Genomic DNA, 22,529 nt, shown 5'->3' with positions numbered 1-22,529 from the left:
TACTCTGCATATTTGATGAGGAGTCAATCTTATTTTTTAAGTGATACTTATGTTCTGTTTAGAAGAATAAAAGTCCTTGTCTTTTAGAATAGCATGTTGAAGTCTACACAGATGAAGTTACTTGCTGGAACACTCAGAATAGGTGTTAGTGCATGCCTGTGTGTTTGAGCATGTGTGTATGCACACTCCTGTCTTAGTTCTTGGTTGCTGAAGCTTAATGATGCTATCTGAGTTTTTACTACATTGCTTTGTCTTATGTTTGAAATGTCACCATAAAATCTTTTCATCCTTGTGATATTGTCCCATGACATTAGTGTGATCTGGGGTGAATCTGTCTTAGTTACTGGTTTTGCCAATATGCTTCCTCACCTAAATGAGTCTAGATTCACAGTATGAGATTTGTCTGGCTGCTTTCTTTCCCTGATTACCTTCGGTGTGACCTTAGTATACTGATGTCGTTTTTCTAACTGACTGTACCCACCGGGTTAGGCTAAGATCTTCCTTCTGTCTGCACAGTTGTGTTGATACACTGCAGAGGCCTCAGAAAGTGGGTGCTGTAATATGGGAATGTCATATGTCAATCTGTTGATTTCATTGGTTAAGCAATAAAGAAATTGCTTGGCCCTGATAGGTTAAAACATAGGTGGGAGGAGTAAAGAGAACAGAATGCTGGGAGGAAGAGGAAGTGAGCTCAGAGATGCCATGCTCCCCTCTCCTGGGCAGACATGATAGCTCTGCTCTCTGAGGCAGAGGGCGATGCAGCCAGCCACCAGGTCAGACATGCTGAATCTTTCCTGGTAAGCGCACCTCGTGGTGCTACATAGATTATTAGAAATGGGTTAAGAGGCTGAAACTAATGGACCAGGCAGTGTTTAAAAGAATACAGTTTGGGTGTTGTTATTTCAGGGCATAAGCTAGCAGGCGGCTGGGGTGCTGGGGACGCAGCCCCGCTGCTCCAATTACAACAGTGCTGAGCTTGTTGTCCTGGGTTGGGCCTGGGGCCTCTCACCCGTTTAGGTTGGACAAACAGAAAACCATGTGCTAGAGGGGTCTGTGGAAATTTGTAATGCCTCCTTTTTGCTTCAGGGTTCACCCTCAGCTCCAGGTGTCCAGCTTGTTTCCTGCCCCCCCTCTGTAGGGTGGGGTTTATTTTTATCCTTCAGGATTGGGAGGTCCTGGCTGCCCTGGCCTGCTTCAGCCCCAGCCCAGCAGGCCTGTGGCTCACACTCCACCTACTGCTTTGTGTGTCCCTTCTGTGTTAGTGCTTTAATCTTAGTTTTGAACCTGTGTCTTCTCACAGTTTTGACTGTGTCTTTTCAGGCATGTGTTTTCTCTGCTGCTGTGTGTGTGGAGCAGCAGCGGTGCATCAAAGTGTGAACTAGCAGTATAGTCTTGATGGAAGAGGCCCTCTGCTAATCCACTAAAGATCCCTCCGCTCATGCTCAAAGCCTTCCTTCAACTTTGCACGTCGTAATGGTGATATTTGTCCTGTATGTTTGAAGCAACATACTTGGTTTGTTTTAGAATTTGTTTTCCCAGAGGACTTGGTTGGGATTTCTTTAGACAAAATAGCAGCCTGCTAGCTCGCATGTTACAGGGTCGTAGTCTCCCCCGCACATCAGACTCTGAAACTGACTATCTACATACATATTTGCTTTTCCCACAAGGACTGGGTTCCATGAACACATCTGGTACAGCCAGAGCCCGTTTTCTATTATAAAAGAATGCTCTTTTATAATAGACACTTGGGAGCAGCTAAGGAATTACTGAGCCAGTTACTGGGACCATGATGGCCACTCCAGTATCACCTGGAGAGGTGCCTATTTCTAGGAAGCCTGCTGACTGCAAGCCTTGTAGTAGAGCTGCTGTTGTGTGATGCACTCTTCATTCACCAAGAGGAAATCTTTGGGTGCCTGCTGTGGGCTCTCTTCCCTGCATTGCCTCCTGTACATTATTGCTCATGGAGATTTCATCACCAGCCTCACAGGTGACTAGAGTAGGCAAGCACTGTGCGGCAGGAACTTATAAAGAAGTGCCCAAGCCACAGAGCTGCCAGTCAAGTGGGCTGTCCTTATTCTTCCTCCCTGATTTCCCATTACATCCTCACCTGATCCTTCTTTTGTCTTTTCCTGTAGACTTAGGCTAGTCTCAGTCTCTAGACTGGGCAGTAAGTCTGATGGTGAGGCATCTCTGCTCAGAGCTTTGCTTCTGCAACTGTTTGCTGATGTGTGTCCTAGTGGCTGCTGGCTGAGTATTCCAGGAACCTCTGCCCAGAGACAGAATCACAGTATATCATTCGGAGGGTGGGTACATGCCTGGATGAGCTTCCTTGTCCTTTCTGCCCCAGCCGCCCCTAGGGCAGAGCAACTGAAGAGTCTCATGATAGTTTTGCCTTGGATGTCATATTTCTGCTTGGCTGGAACTACAGGTCAGAAAATGACAGGTCTGAACCCTGCAAGATATTCCCATACTGTCTGCTTAATTGTATCAGATGCGCTTCTCCTCTGGTTGAACTAGAGATCATTCACAGTTGATGCTGGGCTGCTGAGAGGCCCCACACAGATTAGCTATGTCTGTGTTCCTGGGACACAGACTCCTCATCTCATCATCGTGCTTTGAAAGATCCTATGAGAAATCCCTGGCATTCAGTCCACTGTCCATGTTTAGCTTTGCTGGTGTGTTGGCATTCCAGAGGCATTCCAGGAGCCTTCTTAAAAGATCCTATGAGGAATCCCTGCATGTAGTCCCTTGTCTCTGTTTAGCTTTGCTGGAGCATTGGCATTCCAGAACCTTCTTGGAATTTTTAGATTCTTCAGCCTCTGGAGAGCCAAGTTGTTTCTTTGCTCCAGTTGACAGGTAAAGGGAAAAATGCACGAGGAAGGTAGCTTACCCAAGACTAGCGAGGCCACTGGCCAGAGCCAGTATCGGAATTCTATTCTCAGACATATAGCCTGGCATTGCCCTTTCCTTGAGCCCTTCAGCACAAGTATGCTCATACTGGTATGCAGTTAGCTCCCACTGCTGCTTAGTTTGCTGCTGTTCTGAAAGATTCTAGGCCAGCAAGAATATCATTGCTAAGGAGAAGGGGCTTTCAGAATCTTTGCCTCTTTTCTTCCTTTATATTTTTGAAGAATTTAAACTCATCTGCAGAGACCATAGGGTATCTTAAAATAAAACGCTCAGTACTTGGAAATCATGTGATTCAGGTTCATAGTAGACCTCAGTCACTGATAAGCTTGTGCTCTTGGGGGTGGTGAAAGTAAGTGCCACCAGGAGTCTGGTGTAGTGTTGGGGCACACAGCCCTCATAGGGGTATATAGCCATTAGGAGAGATATCCCTCTTCCAGGTACCTACCCCAGACTGTCCCAAGCTCTCTGACCTCTGATGACTGCTTCTGTGTAGGAAAGACAGAGGCAGTGGGGCTTAATACTCATACTGACAGCACCTAAAGGGCTGAAGATATGGGTATTCCAGTAAGGGGCACATGTTCCCTGCTGCTCCAGTGCTGTGAGCCTTTGTAGATGCCTCGTTCTGACCCTGCTCATTTCTGTTGGGGTCCCTCAGCCTTCAGACAGTCTTATAGGTATGGAAGCAGAGGACACTTCTGTTTCAGTTTTAGCCATTGCACAAGAGAGGTGTTCTGTACAAACAAGGAATTTGTTCAAAGTCATATAGCTCCTTAAGGAGAGTACAGGGCTGCACCCCAAGACTGCTAGCTCCTGACTGTCCACTGTCTAGCCGAGCCACCATCCTTACCATAACCGAAGGAGGGAGGCTCTGTTAAAACTGTCTTCAAATGACTCACACACACTTCTTAACCACCTAGGGGAATAAATCCCCTCCTCTTTAGAATTCTGGCTCTCTTGCTATAAACAGGGACCCCTGCCACGACAGCTTAACATATAGAGCAGTGTTGTGGTGTACCACCAAATATCAAGACTCCAAAACCAGTGCCACAATCTGCTCTTTCCAGACTGAAATTGGAGGCAGCTTAGTGCTTTAGCCAGACCCAAGCTCTGCATGGCTATTGAATAATTACTTGGCCCCTCTGTTGAATCTCCTATTATGGGGATCCACTGTGACTCTTGACCTTCATTAACTTATTGCACTTAACCTTCCTCTTAGGCATTGGGAGGAACCTAGAAATGCCCAAGAAGCATGTAGAACAGGGTTTGGCAGATAGTAAGCATTCAGTAAATGTTAGTGATTATCATCTGCAAAATGGTTGTGCTAATTATCCACCTTGAAGGGCTGTGTGGAAATTGAGCATAACACATGTGCATGACCTGCCACAGCATAGGCTCTCTGTACATTACTCCTGCTTTTCTCACCAAGCATTGTTGTGAGCAGAAACGTCAGTCGCCTTCTCCCTGCTGCCAGCTAACACAGGCTTTGTTCTCTTCCAACTAGGCCAGGGAACTGGAGAACAGAGAGGCCGAGCTCAGCCGCCGTGACACCTTCTACAAGGAGCAGCAGGGACGCATCCAGGAGAAGGTAAGGCTCAGGCCTGGTTTCTTTCACGTAGGTCCCAAAGGTACGTGACCAGAGCCCCACCACCACCGTGGTGGGGGAAGAACAGCAGGCTTTCTGCTGGCTTACCCTAACACGAGTCACCCTGTGGACATGCCCATCCTCCTGCCTCCGCAGGAGCACCACAATCCCAGCCTTTCAACAAGTTGCAATCACAGACATAATTGCTTTTTAATTGGCCATTTTCTGTGAATGTAGCTGGCTCTGCCACATCCAGTTTTAGAAAAATAATTCACTTTCACCACAGGGCGGTGCTAAGACCCAGTACACCTTTTTCACTTGAGTTAAGCCACACTGGGTAAAAATAATAATAACATGAAGCCTTGCTGTACAAATGCATTAAAGTTGTATCATTGATTTTTCTCCTGGGACTTGGGAAGATCAAAGTACTCTGCTGCAGCATGCTTGCAGCTGCTGTGGATGAGCACAGGAATGCAGGAGAGTCACAGGCATTTCTGCCTATTTAAATGTTAGTGACAGGTGATTGAAAATTTATTTGGTAACGTGCTTACTTTGGGGGGGACTTTAATTTGTTGATTATGGCAGAATTTTCCAAAGTAATGGCTTATAACATGGGAGGAGATGGTTGGGAAGTTTAAAAAAGAAGTATTTTCCCTCATGCCTGAGAAAAGTATTCTCCCTCATACCAAGCAATCTGAGCCACCAGCTCTTGCAGGCAAGTCTTCTCCTGTCATTTGTCAGGGTTTGGAGCTTTGGAAGTGACAGTTTGCTTGAGGGGGCCTGCTTTCCATTGGGGGTTTTCTCCTGCAGCATGCCACAGCAAAGCCTGGCAGAATTATGAGTTCTGGATTTTCAGGTAATGGGGACAAGAGGGCGGTGGCTCCCTGCTTCACGGCCACCTGCTTGCCCGCTTCTGCCAGGCATGTAGAGGAAAGCCAGCACAGAGAATAGAGCCCTGACAGTGACACCCTGCAGTCCTAAGCATGTGCCTGGCTAGTGCCAAGAGGCCTTTAAGAAGCCAATATTCTCAAAGCAGTCCATGCACAGGTTTAGCTGTGGCTTGCCATGTTAAGAATTGTGATTTGAGATTACAAAAAGGAATTTAAAAAAAACAACCCACCAGCCATGGCTCTAATTATCACAGTCGCCCATATGTTCTCAGGCATGGAGATACTCTTTCTGTTGTATGTGCAATACTCTGTCTCCTGCTGTGCTCTCTTCATCTCTGTTTTGGGCTTGGCTACTCAGAGCATGTGCACCTGCTTCTGTGGGGTGGAAGGAAATGTCTGTAGCAGTTTTCCTCCTCGAAAGTCTGTTTTCCTCTCATCGCTCTCCTCTTCCACCTGCACTCCAGTTTTCGTCGTAAGACCAGTCTTCTGCTTTGCCAAGGGAGAGGCCGTTCTCCCACCTAGCTCTTCCACATCCTCTCCTCCTCTGTGCTGCCAGTAAAGGAGAATCCAGCTCCTTAGGCACAGAGATGGGCCCTCTTGAAAGGGGAGGATTTTACATGCTTGTGAATAGTTTTCACTTTCATGAGGTGTCAAAGTGTGCCCTCCTTTCTGATCATGCTTTCCTGGTGATAATAGAGAGGAAAACATCCCACATCCCAGCAGATGGAGATCAGGCTGGAGGAAGCAGGGTTGTGGGGAGCCCACATAAGACACAAGAGGCCAAAGAGTGAGGCTTAGCTATACTAGTTCTGAAAAAGGTTTGCAATCTTTCCCGTGGCTAATGTTATTCTGGTAATGGCTGGGAAGAGGAAAATACAATCTCCTTATCAATTGCTGCTTCTCCTCAGCTCGACTTCTGTTTGCTGAGCACTCTTAGACCTGACATTTACAGCTCCCAGACCTTCCAGCCATCATGCTCCTCCCCTCCCCGCTTCCCCTCCTCTCTCTTCTCCTAACATCCCCTTCCTTGTTTCTTTCTCTCCTTCCTTCTTTCTTTTCCCTTTCTGTTTCCTTTAAGTGTAGATACTGACTGCAGAGCCTGATGTAGGAGGGAATGAAGCAGACATGACAGTGGAACCTGTCTAGGGAAGGTGGATAGTATGAAGAGTGGGCTCCTGTCCAGGAAGAGATGGGCTCATTCTAGACTTCTAAGCAATACAGGGTGCAGGGCAAGGCAGATTTAGGGTTAATGGTGGAGGCCTTAGGCTAGAATTTTGCCGCCTGCCACCTGTCACCTGTGGGGTCAGTCCTAGGGTTCCGTGTGGGCCTCCCCTGGCCACAGTGACAAACAAGGAAAGCCTGCATCATTCAGGCTCACAATTCAGGAGGAGACATTGTGGTGCTTTTGTACCACCACGTTTATTCTGCCACGATAGTCTCTTAGTGTGGAAGTGGAGGCTGCTGTACTTTCTAAACTTTTGAATAATTATTCTCTGTGCCCATGTGCAAAGGTATAAGTGTAGAGTGTTGAATTTCGCCAGGGTGAACAGTGAACTGCTGGAAAGTTCTCATGCACCTGAGGGAGAACTGTAGGCATACTAGTCACAGGGGACAGTAGTGCAACTGAGCTGGCTGAGCCTGAGTGTCAGAGTCTGATTGGCTGGTTTGTCTCTGCTGCATTGCAGTTGCTATTTCTTTCTGTGTCTCCATTTCCTAATGTTTAAGATGGAGACATCTGTGCTGTCTGTGAAGAGGGAATGGAGGGTAATATAGGCTGTATCTGTAGAAGTGTTGCCCTGGGCCAAGTACACAGGAAATGCTGGGTTTTACCCTGTATCTAGTGACTTGGTATTCTGTATGGTGTCATAACGAGTTCTGCAGTTTGGCAGTAGTACATAAGCACGGGTACATGCATGCTGTGAACTTGAACCTATGCATGCTGGGGTGAGGTCCATTACTGACAGTGATCTGGCCCCATCTCCTATTCTCTGGGATTGAAGAAGCCTCCTTCCTAGATTTCACAAGACTTTTTCTGAATGCCTACCGGGAGCCCACAGGCCAGGTAGGCATTGTGCAGGAGGCTGGGGCTAGTTGCTATTCACACTATCAGTTCTCATGCACCATGAACATTTTTATTGCGTGAGGATACATGCACCAGTGATGTAGGTGAGCCTTCTGTCTATGTGTTACTTTCATTGGTTAATAAAGAGACTGCCTTGGCCTTTTGATAGGGCAGAAAATTAGGTGTGTGGTGTAGACAAAACAATGTTGGGAGGAAGAAGGCAGTGAGGCAGACGCCATGGAGCCAGCCGCCAGGTCAGACATGCTGAATCTTTCCCAGTAAGCCACCACATCATGGTGCTATACAGATTATTAGAAATGGGTTAATCAAGATGTGAGAATTAGCTGATAAGAGGCTAAAACTAATGGGCCAGGCAGTGTTTAAAAGAATACAGTTTCCGTGTTATTATTTCCGGGGCTAAGCTAGCCATGCGGGAGCCAGGCAGGATGAAAGGCAGGCCTGCCCGCAGCTCATCACTACACACCAGGAAGGGATACCCTCAGCCATATTCAGAGTCATGCTGTGGAACCTTTTGCAATCTTATTTGCCCTCCCACTGAACATGCACTCAGCTGTCGTTCTGTGACTTCTAGAAGATGAACAAACTGGGCCAGGATCCCCACATTGTGCCTGAAATTGGCTCTCTCAGGACTGGAGTGACTTGTGTCTCTTCATCCAAAGAATTTTATTTTCTTGTGTCAGGAACTCCTGTGAAATGCCTGAAACACCCTGAAAGCCCATATAGAACTGACTGCTTTTGCTGGCAAAAGCCCCATTTGCTGTGGCTAACCATGGCACCCATGGAACTGAGTAAGAAAAGGGACAAGTATGCTTTGAGGTCCCACAGACATCATCTAGATCTGGCTTGGTAATGGAACAGCCTTGAGCTGAGTGTGGTGTTTACATCCATCGGTCTCAGTTTTCTTCTGCTTGAAGTGGGGTGGGGTGGTAATCTGCCCATTATTTCATCATGAGTGATTATTTGTGTGAAGCAAACAACAGAGTGCATACTGACATAAGAAATAAGTTCTCTTTAATGTTACTTCCACCCTTCCCCTCCTTTTAATTTTAAATACATAACCACTCATTAATTCTACATCAGTTCTGTTGGCCAACTTCCAGGAACAGAGATGGTTTAGACAGGTGTGGTTCTGTTTCATGGAGGCCTCAGGTATAGAGGGGAGGTGGTGAGGATTGAGGCAAGGAGTCCTCGGGGATTTAGAGAAATGATGCTCACATTCTGGATTTCTAGGCCACAAAGACCTCTCAGTTCTGTAAGCCCTTGTCTTCCCTTTCCCAGACTCAGCAGCTGCACAGAGGAGAAAGCTTGCAGGCTTGCTTATTTATTTATTTATTTATTTATTTATTTATTTAAGATTTCTGTCTCTTCTTCGCCACCGCCTCCTATATCCCTCCCCCTCCCCCAATCAACTCCCCCTCTCTCACCAGCCTGAAGAGCAGACCGGGTTCCCTGCCCTGTGGGAAGTCCAAGGACCTCCCACCTCCTTCCAGGTCTAGTAAGGTGAACATCCAAACAGCCTAGGCTCCCACAAAGCCAGTATGTGCAGTAGGATCAAAACCCATTGCCATTGTTCTTGACTTCTCAGCAGTCCTCATTGTCCGCTATGTTCAGCAAGTCCAGTTTTATCGGTGAAAGGAGACAGAGACAGAGTTCCACATTGGAGCACCGGACTACAACCCCAAGGTCCAAATCAGGAACAGAAGGAGAGAGTGCACGAGCAAGGAACTCAGGACCGCGAGGGGTGCACCCCCACACTGAGACAATGGGGATGTTCTTTCGGAAATTCACCAAGGCCAGCTGGCCTGGGTCTGAAAATGCAGGCTAACTTCTAAGACTCAGTTTGGGAGGAAAACTCAGAAACGTTTGTGTTCTTTCTGGTGTTTGACTCTTCTTTTCTTCCCCATTTACACATGCCTGCTCCTATGAATAGTCAGCCCTTTCTCCCCGCTTTCCCTAAAGCCTGCCTGATCCATGCACAGGTATCCTTGTCTCTGGGGCATTGATCAGTGTAATCACTTGCTAGTGAGCATGTGCACACCAGGGAGCCATAACCTTCACCCACAGGGTGAAACTGTTGTGCCCTCAGCAGAAGGGCCAACATGGGTGATGTCAGCTGAAGTCCACACTGCTGTGGCAGTGCATTGGCACAGCCACTTTGGAAGAACTGAGGTCCAGTTCTATTAGAACCAGATATGGACATGTAGTGACCCAGCGGATTCTCCAGAAGAAGCCATATGGCATTCCTATGGAGTGCTCAGGAGAGCCTCAGAGCAGAATCATGCAGTTCATTCATCTATCCAGCGAGGAGTGAGTACAAGCAGCCTACAGCTGTAGGAAGCAGTCGTGAAGATTTGTAAACCCTACGAAGGAAACAGAAGAGGCCAGGTGTGGAGGGGAAGTGTATGATCTATCTGCATAAAATTCAGAAGCAGCAAAGCAAATCTGTGGGTCACAAAGCTGAACAGTGGTCAACTGAGGAGAAGCCCTGACTGGAAAAGGATGCATGGGTTGGATAAGAGTCACTCTTTGACCTGGGAAGGATTCACCTGTCAGTATGTTAGTTGTTAGAAACAAGGGGATGCTATTGAAGAGGGCAGGCCAGCAGGGAGTGCCTGGTGCCTCCTGTCCCCTCTCCTGGAGCCTGGGGCCCTCTCAGAGATTCTAGCACATAACACAGCACATACCAGGCTGCCTAGTACTTCCTAGTGTCTGTGACATTTCCCCTTCTTCCTAATAAAAGTTCTTGAACACAGTCCCGACAGTGTCATTCACAAAGGGTGATACATCAATGGAGGCCAAGAATGCAGTTTCTTTCATATAATAGGTGCTCAGTAAGTATTTTCCAGAATAAAGAGAGGAAAGTGTGTGCACATAAACAGGAAACAAATGCATTCGGATTTCTGGAGAGGAAGAAGGGAAGCTTTGCCAAGAAGGCTGCTTACTGGAAGCAGTGTTTGAAGGATAACCAAAATGCCCATGGCAGCCTGAAGGGTAGGACAAGGAACAGCAGGGACCTCTGGGTGGAGGCCACAGCCTCAGCTGAGGTGCCCCACACAGAGGCCATGGAGGTGAGGCTGAACAGAGAATGGCATGTGATTTTAAGGGACCTGGCTGAAAAGTGTGGCCTTAAGTCATTTTAAGGTCTGCAAGGACTGAAAGCTGGAGAGAGAGTTGAGCTTGAAAGCCTGGGAGAATAATGGTGCCATTCAGGGAAAGAAAGTCATATGAGCCATTGCTCTTAGGGAAAGTGGTGAGTTTAATTCTGGACATATGTGTATGAGACAGGATGACCGGAAGATGATTGAGAGGTGTCAAACAGGAAGTATAGATCCTGCAAGACAAGTCTGTGCCATGTGCCAGGCCCCTTTTATAAGTTATCACTGATCCTGGCATCAGCCCTGCAAACTAGATTATATTACATGTGTTCTACAAATGAAAGAACTCAGAAGCAGGCTGAGCAAGCTGCCAGAAGCCATGCAGCTGATAGATAGATGGAGTCTGCTCCTTCCACCACACCATGCTGCCTCTCTATATCAGCTTGGAAGAGAATGTGGGAAGCAGGCCGGATTCTGCATAGCAGAGAGCTCAGGCCCAAGAAAGCCTGTGTTACAAGTGTAAAGGATATATAGCCACACCCAAGGAGCCTTTCATCATCTCAAGGGAGGCTAGCACCGGTCTTTGTGGGGTTGAGGTAGGCATGTGTAGAGGAAGCAGGCTAGCTGGCCATTTTTTCAAGAAGTTTCATCCAGGAGAACATGTTGGTAGTTGAGAAAGGAGTAGAAATCCCATCGATCTGGGAGGAGGAAACTTCCTGTCTTCTTTTGGAAAGGGATCCTGCAGAAGCCAGTCCAGAGTCAGAGCAGGGCATTCTAACAAGTAACTGCCTTTTCCAGAGTCTGCCACAGGTTCTAGGAGTAAAGATTGGGGCCAAATGGTGAGTAAACTTGTTCTTGTTGCAAGAACAGCTGTACAGGCATGTCCATTCAACACCTTCCTTGAGCATGGAGGCCTAACTTGTGTCAACCCCAGAGATGTCATTGAGATGCAGAGCAGGACACTTGTATGGAGATGAAACCAAATGACAAGGATCCCCAGAGAGAAGCCTTGAGAGAGATGCAACCAGAATTGGGATGCAGAGCAGAAGACAGCACAGTGACCTGAAGCCAGAACAGTGGCATATAGGGACATTAGTCACAGGGAATGGAGCCTGGCCTCCAGAGCAAACGGGAGCATGCATCACCTACTGAGCCTCCTGCTAATAGTCTAAAGGAGACCTCTGAAAATGTTTGAATCCAGAAGTCTTTTACCTTGGTACCAGGCTAGGTGAAAGAGCATTTATCTGCCAGCTGCTCTACCAGTGCCTCATTTAGTCATGGCATCTCACTTGTATGTTCTCATGAGCTTTGAGTGGGAATAAATTAGCACAATTTGACAGACAGAAGATACAGTGGACCTGGAACCCATGCCCTGGGCCCTTCCCCACCATATGTGAGACTATAGCCTTGCACTTGAGTGGCTTGAGAGTGTTGCAGTGTAGTATCGAGTGCTGGATTGTCAGCACCACTGCCAGCTGTGTGGAGTTAGCAAATCACTTAAGACCTTGAACATTGATTGGGAGTCTGCATCTTTACAAGGATAGCACTATTAGCTTTGGTTACAGGGTACATAATGAAGACTTCACCCAGCACCCATTACTTTGTATCCTTGTGTTAGCTGAAGGCACCATTAGTGATCCCAGCCAGGGATGATAGAACAGTATAACTGCTACTGTCCTCACATCTCTATCTACTGGCCCTGTAGTTTTTCCACTGTAGTGTAAGCAGAGTATCCCAGTCTCTGGATTAGATGCTTTCTTACCATCTGCACTAATCATGTTAATTATTTTTCTCCTTGCTGTGAACAAATAACTTTTAGACTCAGGGGGGATTTATTTTAGCTTATAGCTCAGAGTCCAGCCAATTTCTGGTGTTGAAGGAGGCCATAGTGGCAGGAGGGTGTGGCACAACTTACTTACATCTTGGCCAGTCACGAGGCAGAGATGAAGTGGAAGCAGGGCTGGGCTATAAGATCCATTCTTAGTGACCTGTGCCTGTCAGCTAAGCCCTTTGTCTCAAAGGTTTCACAACCTCCCAAAGTGGTGCCATCATGTGGGGACCAAATATGCAAGCAAGTCTGTGGCAATAGTTCACATTCAAACTGTAACTTGCCTCATCAAGGATCAAGTTAGTAGGCCTTCCCAAACTTCATTTTCTTATCTGTGTAAGGTTTCTTCATTGGGTCATTGTGAGGAGAGGCAGCATAACCAATACTAAGTGCTCCTCTAGCATTAACTCTCCGCAGGCACTCAAGATTGGCATCTCTACCTCCATCACCTCTGCCTCCACACTTTCCTTCTTCTCCACAATAGTTACTATTTCCACCGCCACCATCACGATCTCCAACAACTCTACCTCCATCTGTACCACCTTTACTACCTCCACCTCTATCACCTCCATCATTTCTCCTACCTTTATCTACACCTCGACCTCTACACTATCACCTCCATCACTTATACCACTTCCTGAACCATCTTGCTATCTTTACTATTTATGCCATCTCTTTTACCACTTCCATCATCTCTACCAACTGGTCCATCTTCACCTCCTTCAACTGGTCCACTCTCTCTACTTCTGCCACCATCATCTCCATCTTCACCACCTCCACCCCTCTACCTCCTCTACCTCTCCACGCACCATGTCAACCTCTATCTTCTCTCTGCCATTGGGTTCTATACCAACTGGTATATTTGCCTCCTCTACCCTCTGTGTTTCCCCTCTGCTTGTATCAGCTCCACTCGCACCTCTTAACCACACACTCGCTCTACCTGTCACCTCCACCTCTTTGATCTCCTTCTTTGTCATCACTTACATTACTGCTTCCAGCTTCCCTGTGCCCTTTCTTTCTCTACACTGCTTCTACTTTGTCCGCTAAAGTGGGTTCTTTTCCATACAGTCTTATCTCCTGCTTTACCAGAACCTCCTCTACCTGACACCTCCCCAAGATTAAAAACACAGAAACTACAACCTCTTATAAACTTGGAGGGCCTATTGCTCCCCAACCTTGCAGCTACCTCCTTGGGACAGATGTCTAAGCCTAGGACCACTGAGTGTGCTGTATAGGTCTTCTGTGCTAGGTATAATACCTGGGTTGTATTGCTTAGGTTTTGTTGTGTGGCTTTGGGAGTGGTAGGAGGATTATTTGTCACATGAAAATGAAGACACTGAGAGAAACTAAGTGACAGCTGGATGTTTCATAGCTATCAAAGCACAACCAAAGATGGAACCATGTCTTTGAGAATCTGTTTCAGGAAACTGTAGCAGCTCTAACCTCCTAGGTAACTTAGACAATTGCATGAGTTGATACACACAAATTAAACCCATTTCCAAAGCTGCTTTTCCTGGTGCCTGGCTGCTAATATTTATTGAGTGTACTCTACATGCAAAAATATTGACTGTCTCCTTTAACCTTCAAAGTGACCCTGAAAGCTGGGTGACAACAATGATTGGATTGCTGGCCTGGTTTGAGTGCTTGGTGAGAAAGCCCCAGGTATGTTCTGAGTGAGTCATTGCATTCTTTTTGTTCCAACTGCAAACAACTACACAAAGCTGGACTTCTCACCAGCCTACTGGGCAACAGATTCAGAACTGGCATGGATATCCACAACAGCGGTACCATGCGTTGGGTGGGGTCAGAGCCGAAAATCAGTTTTCGGCCCTGAGACCTTGTCACCTGAATTCAGGGTCAGTACTTAGCAGCTGATGGCACCATGCCAGCTGCTGCAGGGCTGTGAGTCAACACTGTTCATGGGGGAGAGCTCCTGAAGGGAGACACAGGAGTACAGCTAGTATCTCTCCCGTGGCATGTTTACTTCTGGCTGTGCCCTATCTGTTTATTTAAGCACCTTAAAGCCAATTCCCAGCAGCCGTACCCTTTCTCCCTGTGTACTTCACACAAGTCTCAAATATGTAATTCTTACATAACTACAATGTCCTCATCTTACCTCAGAGCAGTGACATTAATTCTTATGCTTTTTTTTCCAATAATATCTTCTTCCAGGATATTTGGTTTTCTATTTGTTTAAGGCATAAGTCTGTATCCAACAGTCACATTGAAGTTGCTTCTTGGTTCTGAAGTTCATGGCATATGTAGTTCAGACTTTTTCATGAGAGTAGCTTGTTCTATTTTTCCTTTTCCAATGCACAAAACCTGGGCCAGAGAACTTAAATGCTGCTAGAGCCTGATAGGAAAAGGGAGTTGCCTCCCAGGTCAAGGGTTAGCCCTGTGGTTAAACTGCTGCTTGCTGCTACTGATTTATGTCATTTGCCCTTTAGTGTTGTTAGACTTCTTTTCAGCCCAGACTCAGTCAGAATCTGCTCTCTGCAAGTGGTTTCTGTGCATTCCTGCAGTAGCCATAGTGTGCCTTGCTTCCTTCTCACATGCATTGTGTGTTGGTCCCCCCAGCACTTTAAGTCTCCTAAATGATGCTTACAGGTTGGAGAGCCAAGAGTGACTTTCCATAACACATGCAAGTTGTCACCCATTCCAGCTGGGGAAGACTTTGTTAAAAAGATAGTTTTAGGTAGATAGCTACTCCAGGACCTTTTCCACCCTTTCTAGTGCTCCCCTCCCAGGCCTAGATCAGCCCGTTTACTGCTGGTGTCATAGTGAGAAGTCAAGAAAAGACACTGGCGTCAGGATTCAGTGTACTGTGCGCCCCTAATGCTGGGAACTAAGTGTCCTGCTCATACCACTGAGCTAGCATTTCCTGGCCCCTTGATCCCCCCTCATCATGGCAGCCTATTAGTCTCTCATGAACTGAAGCCATGTTCTTCCCTCCCACTATGTATTTTTTTTCTGGATATCATCCATGATTCAACATCCAGTTGTCTAGCCAGACTTTCTGGTGTTCTTCATTGACTCTCCACTGCAACCAGGACAAGGCCAAGATCCTTCAGCCTGGGCTGCAGGACTCTGGTTTGGGTCCTGCTTGTGTCTCTAGGCGCTTCTCCAGCCTGCTGAGCATTGCCTGATCTGGAAGCCCCTGTGCTGCCTGCATGTGCCCACTATTCCAACAGAACTGTTCCCTATCATGGCTTCACCTAATTCACTTTTTGACCTCTCCAGATTCTCCCCCACCCCAGAGTGCAGTGACTGAATGACCCTTTAGTCTGTAGAGAACAGTATACACAGCTAGACCAAGGTGGACCCATGAGATGGAGAATGTTCCCTGAATGCCACTCAGTGCTTTTTGCTACTGTCTCAGTCTCCAAACTCTGTCTGGGTACTTGTGTTTGGGAATTACTGGGTTGTCTGCTTGGAGCTTATCCAGCCATGGGATAACATTGCCTTTTTCTTAAATTGCCTGTTATTTATTTCTGAAATATATGTTCATAGTAAGAAGAAAAACAAAAAAAATACAAATAAGGACAAAGAATAAAAGGAAATTGATTGAATCACCCTGCCCTTAAAGAAGTGACAGTTGTTCCCCTCAGTTCTCACCCATACCAGAGACTGCTAAACAGTAATATTGTAATGTTTCAGTAATGACAAAAATGGGATCATAAGCACACACATCTTCTAATGTCCTTGAATTTTCAGTCTGCCATCAACCTTCATTTATATCCAGTCTATCTTGATCTAACTAGCAACATCCTACCCCTTGTCACCTGTCATTACACTCTGTTGCTCCAGGTTTTTCCATCATTAGAACTATCTGAACTGGTTTTCTAGGAAAATGCATATTTCAACCTAAAATTACTGGATCATGAGTTCTGTATTTCTCCAGGGGAATTCAGGCTCTGTGTTGCCACACACTGGAGAGGCTGACACAGCTCACCTTCTCATGCTGGTCTCTTCTGACTTTACACCTGGAAGTATTTTCCTCGTCACCTTTTAAATAAATTACAAATATAATGTATATTTGCAGAAAGTCAAAACACCAGAAAGCATGGGAAGCTTGGCTTTTTATCTGCAGATCAACCCTGGGAGACCTTCCTTCAGATACTGATGTGGGATTCCCTTCTGTATGCTGTAGATACCATTGGTTAATAAAGAAACTGTCTTGGGCCTGCACAGGGAATAGAGGTAGGCAGGAAAAATAAAACTGAATACTGGGAGAAAGGAGGCAGAGGTAGAGAGAAGCCATATAGCCCCTGCCAGAGACAGACGCTAGATAGAATTTTACCTGGTGAGCCACAGCCATATGGCGATACACAGATTAATAGAGATGGGTTAGTTTAGGATGTGAGTTAGCTAGAAATACGCTTAAGTTATTGGCCAAACAGTATTGCAAATAATAATGATTTCTGTGTGATTATTTCGGGCTGAGCAGCCAGGATCCAACAAGTGGCCTTCCTCCAACAAGATACTTTCTCTCTTGAGTGCCTTACTGCAGCAGTACAGACGTGGATTTTCACAAATGGGGTTACAGTTTATTTTGCAACTTATTTTGTAGCTTGAATATAACAGTATGTCTTGAAAACCTTTACACACCAGCTCTCTCTGTACATCAATCTCACTTGTTCCTTTTGACAAGTGCATGATGGGAGTCTCTTGTGTTTATTTGGCATCTTCCTGTTGATGGCATGGAAGGTTATCATCTCTCTCAAAGTATTGGTTTTAATGGTTAACCCCAGATTTCTCTTCAGGAATAATACCAATGAAAAGGCTTTTGAAGTTGCAACCCCATACCTGTGCCACTGCAGCATCGTATCCCCTGTAAACATGACTACACTTTACAGTGATCAGCATAAAGAAACTCTTTTGATAAACAGTGCTTTGATTCCTTATGTTTCTTCTCTTGAGTATATCCTCTTTATAGCAACTGGCCATTTTCCTATAGGCCATTTGTCTTTTTTAAATGATTTATAGGCCTTTTTTATATGATATGTTTATTAGAGAGTGGTTAAACTATTTATGTTAGAAAAACTCATTTTTCTTGGTCTGTTTACTTTATAGATATTTATTTAATGGGATTTATTTATTTATGATTTGCAGAGTTGGTTGTTGTCCTGAGTGGGCTCAAATGATCCTTTAATCTTAGCCTCCTGAGTGGCTAAAACGACAGGCTGTTTTGTCATCTATTTTATGATAAATGTTCCTCTTTCCCCATTTTTACTTTTTGTCATTTATGATTATTTTGAAATCATATTCATTAGTAGTTACACGGTTCAACTCATTGATTTAGAACTCTATTCCTTATCATAAACGCTCTTGTATATGGGAGCTCTTACAGATGCTGCAAGCGTCCTGCTGTCTCCCACAGGTGACTGACCACTGATGGAATCCATATCCACACCCAGATCTGACTTCTTCCCTGGCTCTTGCCAACTGACCTTAGGTCAGTGAGTCACCTCTGCTGAGCTTAGAGTCTTTGTTCTTAGGGACTCAAGCAGATGAGGTCATGTGGACCGGGCTTGCCAGGATCTAGCTAGATAGGCAACAGTCTAATTTACTTTCCTTCTGTGATCACAATTGCTGTTGTTACATGAAACTCAACTGTACTTTCCAGTGCGCAATGTCAGCTTCTAGTTCTGCTTCCACCCTGAAGAGTGGCAAAGTTATTACGGAGCCACAGGGTCCTCCCCTACCATTTGGCCATGTGTGCTGTGTCAGGAATTGGAAAGAACTACTCTTCAACCTCCATTTTGTCTGGAACTCATAATCCTCCTGCCTCTCCTTAGAATACATGAAAACAAAAGGCAGGGAAATGGTTCTGGACTGGGAAGGATCTGACGTCCTATGTCTGCTCTCCTATCTGTCATTTGTGATGCTTTATCCCTTTTTTCTTTGCTAAATTGGACGTTGCTTGTCTTGGGCATCTTCCTATTTACTGTGAATCCTCAGGAGTGCTCAGCCCCAAAATCTGTCCTGTGAGTGAATCCATGCTGAGACTGGATGCATCTGGATGGGGAGATTTGAATTCATTTAGCGTGACTGGATATTCTCTTGCAATCTCTCCTGCCTTGAGTTTCAATTCCCTCACATCAGAGCTTGATTCAGTCTCAGTCAAGGAGATTGTTCTCTTTGATAGCGGAGGGAGTTTAGGAGTCCTTTCTTTCCATCTTGCTAACTGGCCACCTTTCACCCCAATATGAGCCCAACCCTTCCTACTCTTATCACTCCTAATCCAATTCTAAAAGCTTTTTCCTCCCCCTTTTCACTTTTTTAAGGCTCAGCTTTCCAAGCTTTAGCTCCTCTGACCCTGTCCTCACAGCCTGGGCCATTCCATCATGTCTCTAGTCAGTGCTCTGCTCTGTTAGAAGTAGGTGTTTCTGGAAAAGTGACTGCTGGGTCCTAGAAGCATCTGGTGGAAACCCACAAACTCTCTTCCTACAAACTGGTGTGTTCCTCTGGACCCTGTACCTATCTCTTACACTGTGAACTGCAATCAGTGGGTGCCATGATCTTCACGATCTCACAAACACCTCAGTCCTTTTAAGAGTGTTCATTTTATTTCTCAAGAGGTTTGGTTTTTGTTTTTGCACTCTTGTTCTCATAGAGTGTGATCCTCCCTCAGGGATGTTTGTGACTTCAGGGGATGTTTGGTAACATCTTCAGACAGTTGAGGAGATGGCACTTTGGACAGCTAGTGAAGGTACAAGGGTGGTGCTTTCCACCCTACAGTCCAGGACAGGGCCATAGCAATGGTACCAGAATTGCCCAGTGACCCCAGTGCAGAGCTGCTTCTAACGTCTCATCAGCTTGAGATGTTTGACAAAGTCTGTAGGCTTCACCACACTTGATGACACATGCCCATAACTGGGAGCATTGAGGCAGGAGACTCGCTCAGTCATCAGCCTTGTCAAGAACGTCTCTGAATGAGAGAGTACAGGAGCCAGGAGAGACCACAGGACTCTTTGTCCTCCTGTGTTGTTGGAATGTGCCGCAGTGATGGCCGGCCCCATACCTGCAATCCTTGTTAGTCCCTTACTGCCCCCCCTCCCCCGAAGCCTCTCTGCCCTTCTTTGTTTGCTACCTCACAGTCGCTCATTATTCAGAGTGTGCTTCACAGATATCAGCAGGTGTGCGCAGTAAGAGCTGAGGAAGGGACACTTTCTGATGACAGAAAGATTCCAGGATGTTTAGTGTCCTCCTCTGCCCTGTGGCCACTTGCTCAGGACACCATGAGGTGCCAGTTCAGCCAGCCGGGACTTGGTTTGGGTTGGCTAGCTGGGTGAACCTAATCCACAGAGCCAGGGCTGCTGCAGTGCAGTGATAAGACCTGCTGGTCCACGCTGCTTCTGGGGCCTCCACAGGCCTGCCTGAGCATCACCTCAAGAGGATAGGGAGGAGGGCTTCTCTTCTGTGGCCTCCTCTTAGGCCAGCATTCGGGAATCTTCTCTAGTTCCCTATGTGGATTGTCTCAGTCCTGGACACTTTGCCAGTGGCTTTATCTCTAGTTACCACAGGTCTTGTGAGTGTATACAGGCATTCTCGTTATATGGTGGAAACTTGGGACTTTGGTACATAGAACTGCTTGGATGGGTGGTGGAAATAGAGTTTAGTTGTAGCACTTGCTGATCTGAAGCCTTTGTTTTGCCTCCATGTTGAACTATGGTTTCTATTTTTCAGTGGCAGGAATATGAGCCATCAGAAATGGGAAATGACCCTGAGGCCAGCTGAATCAGATGCCTTGGTCTAATTAGTCTGCATCTCTGGCCCAATCATGTCCTCCTTGGACTGTTTCTATGTCATCTGAGAAGAGTTAGTCCTGGGTGCACCTGGCTCCTTGGGATGACCCTCTCAAGGCGCCTATGGAATTCACTCTGCCTGCATTATCATTTATCATAGAAATTGATTTGTAAAGTGATTGCCCATGGTTTTATCACATTCTCAAATTGCTTCAACTGTTCATAGTGAAACAACCCTAAATAAGCCCTAAGGACCTGAATTGAGCCATTGAGAAGAAAAAAATGTCATAAAAACTTGTGTACGTAGGCCAGGCAAAAAGACCGGGATATAAGGAACAAACTAGTGTCATCACAGACACAAGGTGTCCAGGTCCACCTAAGATTCATGCAGTGTTACTGTGTGAGGCCTCACATCCTGAGGATTCTCTATCACCTCCAGGTACATGAAACCCAGAGTCTAGTGGGGCCTTTCCTCTCCCTACCCATGCCAATCTATCTGAACTTTCTCCTAAATGGAAGAGCTTCTCTCCATCCCTGCTATCAGTATCTGTTCACTGAACCTTTATGGCCTCTTGGCCTTTAGTTTTAGCCACAGTGAATACACAAAGTAGCCTTACCTATTCTATGCTCATAGGATGCTTTTATCACATGGTTGCTGCTTCTCAGTCCCCAGCCTTGTCACTTCCACCAGCAGAACTGACCTGCTTCTGGGTTCACTTGGTGCTCCTACAGACCTCTCTGTTCCTTGAACCTTGTTGGAAGTGTCTTTTTTTTCTACCTGTGCCAGTCAGACTCTGCACCCTATGACTCACACCTCCCCTGGACCTTCCTAGAGAAGTCCTGTGCTAGGCTCCACATGTTAGTCTTTTCCCTGCCCCAAACTCTGCAGATGCAGAGGGAGGGAGGGAGGGAGGGAGGGAGAGAGAGAGAGAGAGAGAGAGAGAGAGAGAGAGAGAATGCATGCCCTGTGCGGACCCAGGTCTTGTGTACCTGCACGTCCATCAAGTCACTGGCCACCGAAGACTGCCAGAGACCATTGAAAGCACAGGAAAGCTACAGCTACAGGTGTATCCTTCAGCTGGCCAGGTATACACTGTCCAGCTGCATCATGGCTCCTAAGCATCATAGGAGATCCTTTCCATAGACATTTGGAAGCCAGTGAGGATTGGGGTGGGGGGAGGCCCATATGAGGTATGTTCAGGTTTTATAGTATTTTCGTTAAGGAGTCCTGGGCATCAAGTAAGGACTGTTGATGTCGTACTTCATACTGGTCTAGGCAAAACAAATTAGTGCAAAGACAGGCAATGTTTTTCAAATCTGAAAGCCCAGATTGTAGCCTCAAGCTCAGGGAGGTTCAAGTTACTTACCCAAGTCATAGGTATGTGAAAGCCCTTCTTAGGAGTGCACACTGTGTTTTGTTTCTGTCTGAGATGATTGAGAATACTCTAAGTTCCTGTACTGTCGCATACTCTCCCTAAGGAACACTGCCTGAAAACCTGTAGGCGCCTGAGCTTCCTGTAGCTCCCAGGAGGAATGTAGGTCACTTCATTGTCGCTTGTTAAAATGGTCAGCCTTGGCAAGTATCTTTCCTGCTCTAATGGCATCTAATGAGAACATCAGCTTCTGGCAAAGTAAGAGGCTAGAATGTAGAATCTGCTAATTTGCTGGTGCTTCTTGGATATTAGCCAGTGACTTTGCCTGTCTAGAATAAAGGCTGATATTTACTGCATTCCTGTGTGTGGCAGACGCTGTGCAAGTGTTTCATAAGTATTAGCTCCTACAGTCTGCAGACCAGTAAATGCTCAAGAAATGCCTGTTCTGTGAACCCAGTGAGCAAAGAAGGGTCTCTCATCCTGGTGCTGAGGCTGTACTGTGATGGGAAGGAATGGGAAAGAGGCCTGGATTTTTCAGAGGGTCCAGGAAAGAGGCGGTGTAAAGGGTGTTGCCTCCAGTGAGAAGAAGCTGAGTCGATTCCAAATCTCCAGAGATGTTTGCCTGTTCCTGTGAACTGGGTATGAGGTAACAGAGCAGGCTGCCAGCACTGTGACAGTGTTGGGTGTCGTTTCTATTTTGTGACATTTTAAAAAGTGGTATAATTGTTAACATTTCATGTTTTATCGACCATGTTTTGTGGAAACTATCTCACTTTGCTCCCGAGCATATGATTTTAAACCATAAGCAGCTCATCAGCACCTGGTGTGGGTATCCTCCAGCCACTCTTATTAGTGGACTGGCGTGAGTCACTGGAAACCTCACAGCCAACGCTAATGGAGACAGCATTAGGATGCACGGTTCCCTCATTTCTGTGCAAGGGACTCATATATGTAAATGATTGATGAAGAATAAGAATTATGAGGAAAGTCTGGGGAAAAACGACCCTGCGTTAGTAACAT

At 46.2% G+C, this 22,529-nt stretch overlaps 1 protein-coding gene across 2 annotated transcripts in view; it reads left to right on the top strand.

Annotated features, from left to right (window-relative positions):
* Positions 1 to 22,529, top strand: part of Chchd6 (coiled-coil-helix-coiled-coil-helix domain containing 6) — a 229,243-nt gene that overhangs the window by 129,711 nt on the left and 77,003 nt on the right. For both annotated transcript variants that reach the window (XR_005972572.1, XM_041634609.1), the window contains exon 5: positions 4,412 to 4,495. Coding sequence is in view for 1 of the 2 variants with exons in the window: in XM_041634609.1 (XP_041490543.1) it covers positions 4,412 to 4,495 (84 nt within the window). In the remaining variant the exon portion in view is untranslated. The remainder of the gene's footprint in view (positions 1 to 4,411; positions 4,496 to 22,529) is intronic.

This window comes from Microtus oregoni, unplaced genomic scaffold (assembly GCF_018167655.1).
Source record: "Microtus oregoni isolate MIOR12 unplaced genomic scaffold, Mior012 000002F_ref0000024, whole genome shotgun sequence".
NCBI lineage: Eukaryota > Metazoa > Chordata > Mammalia > Rodentia > Cricetidae > Microtus > Microtus oregoni.
Note: the sequence above shows the minus strand (reverse complement) of the source record. Positions and strands in the feature narration are given on the sequence as shown.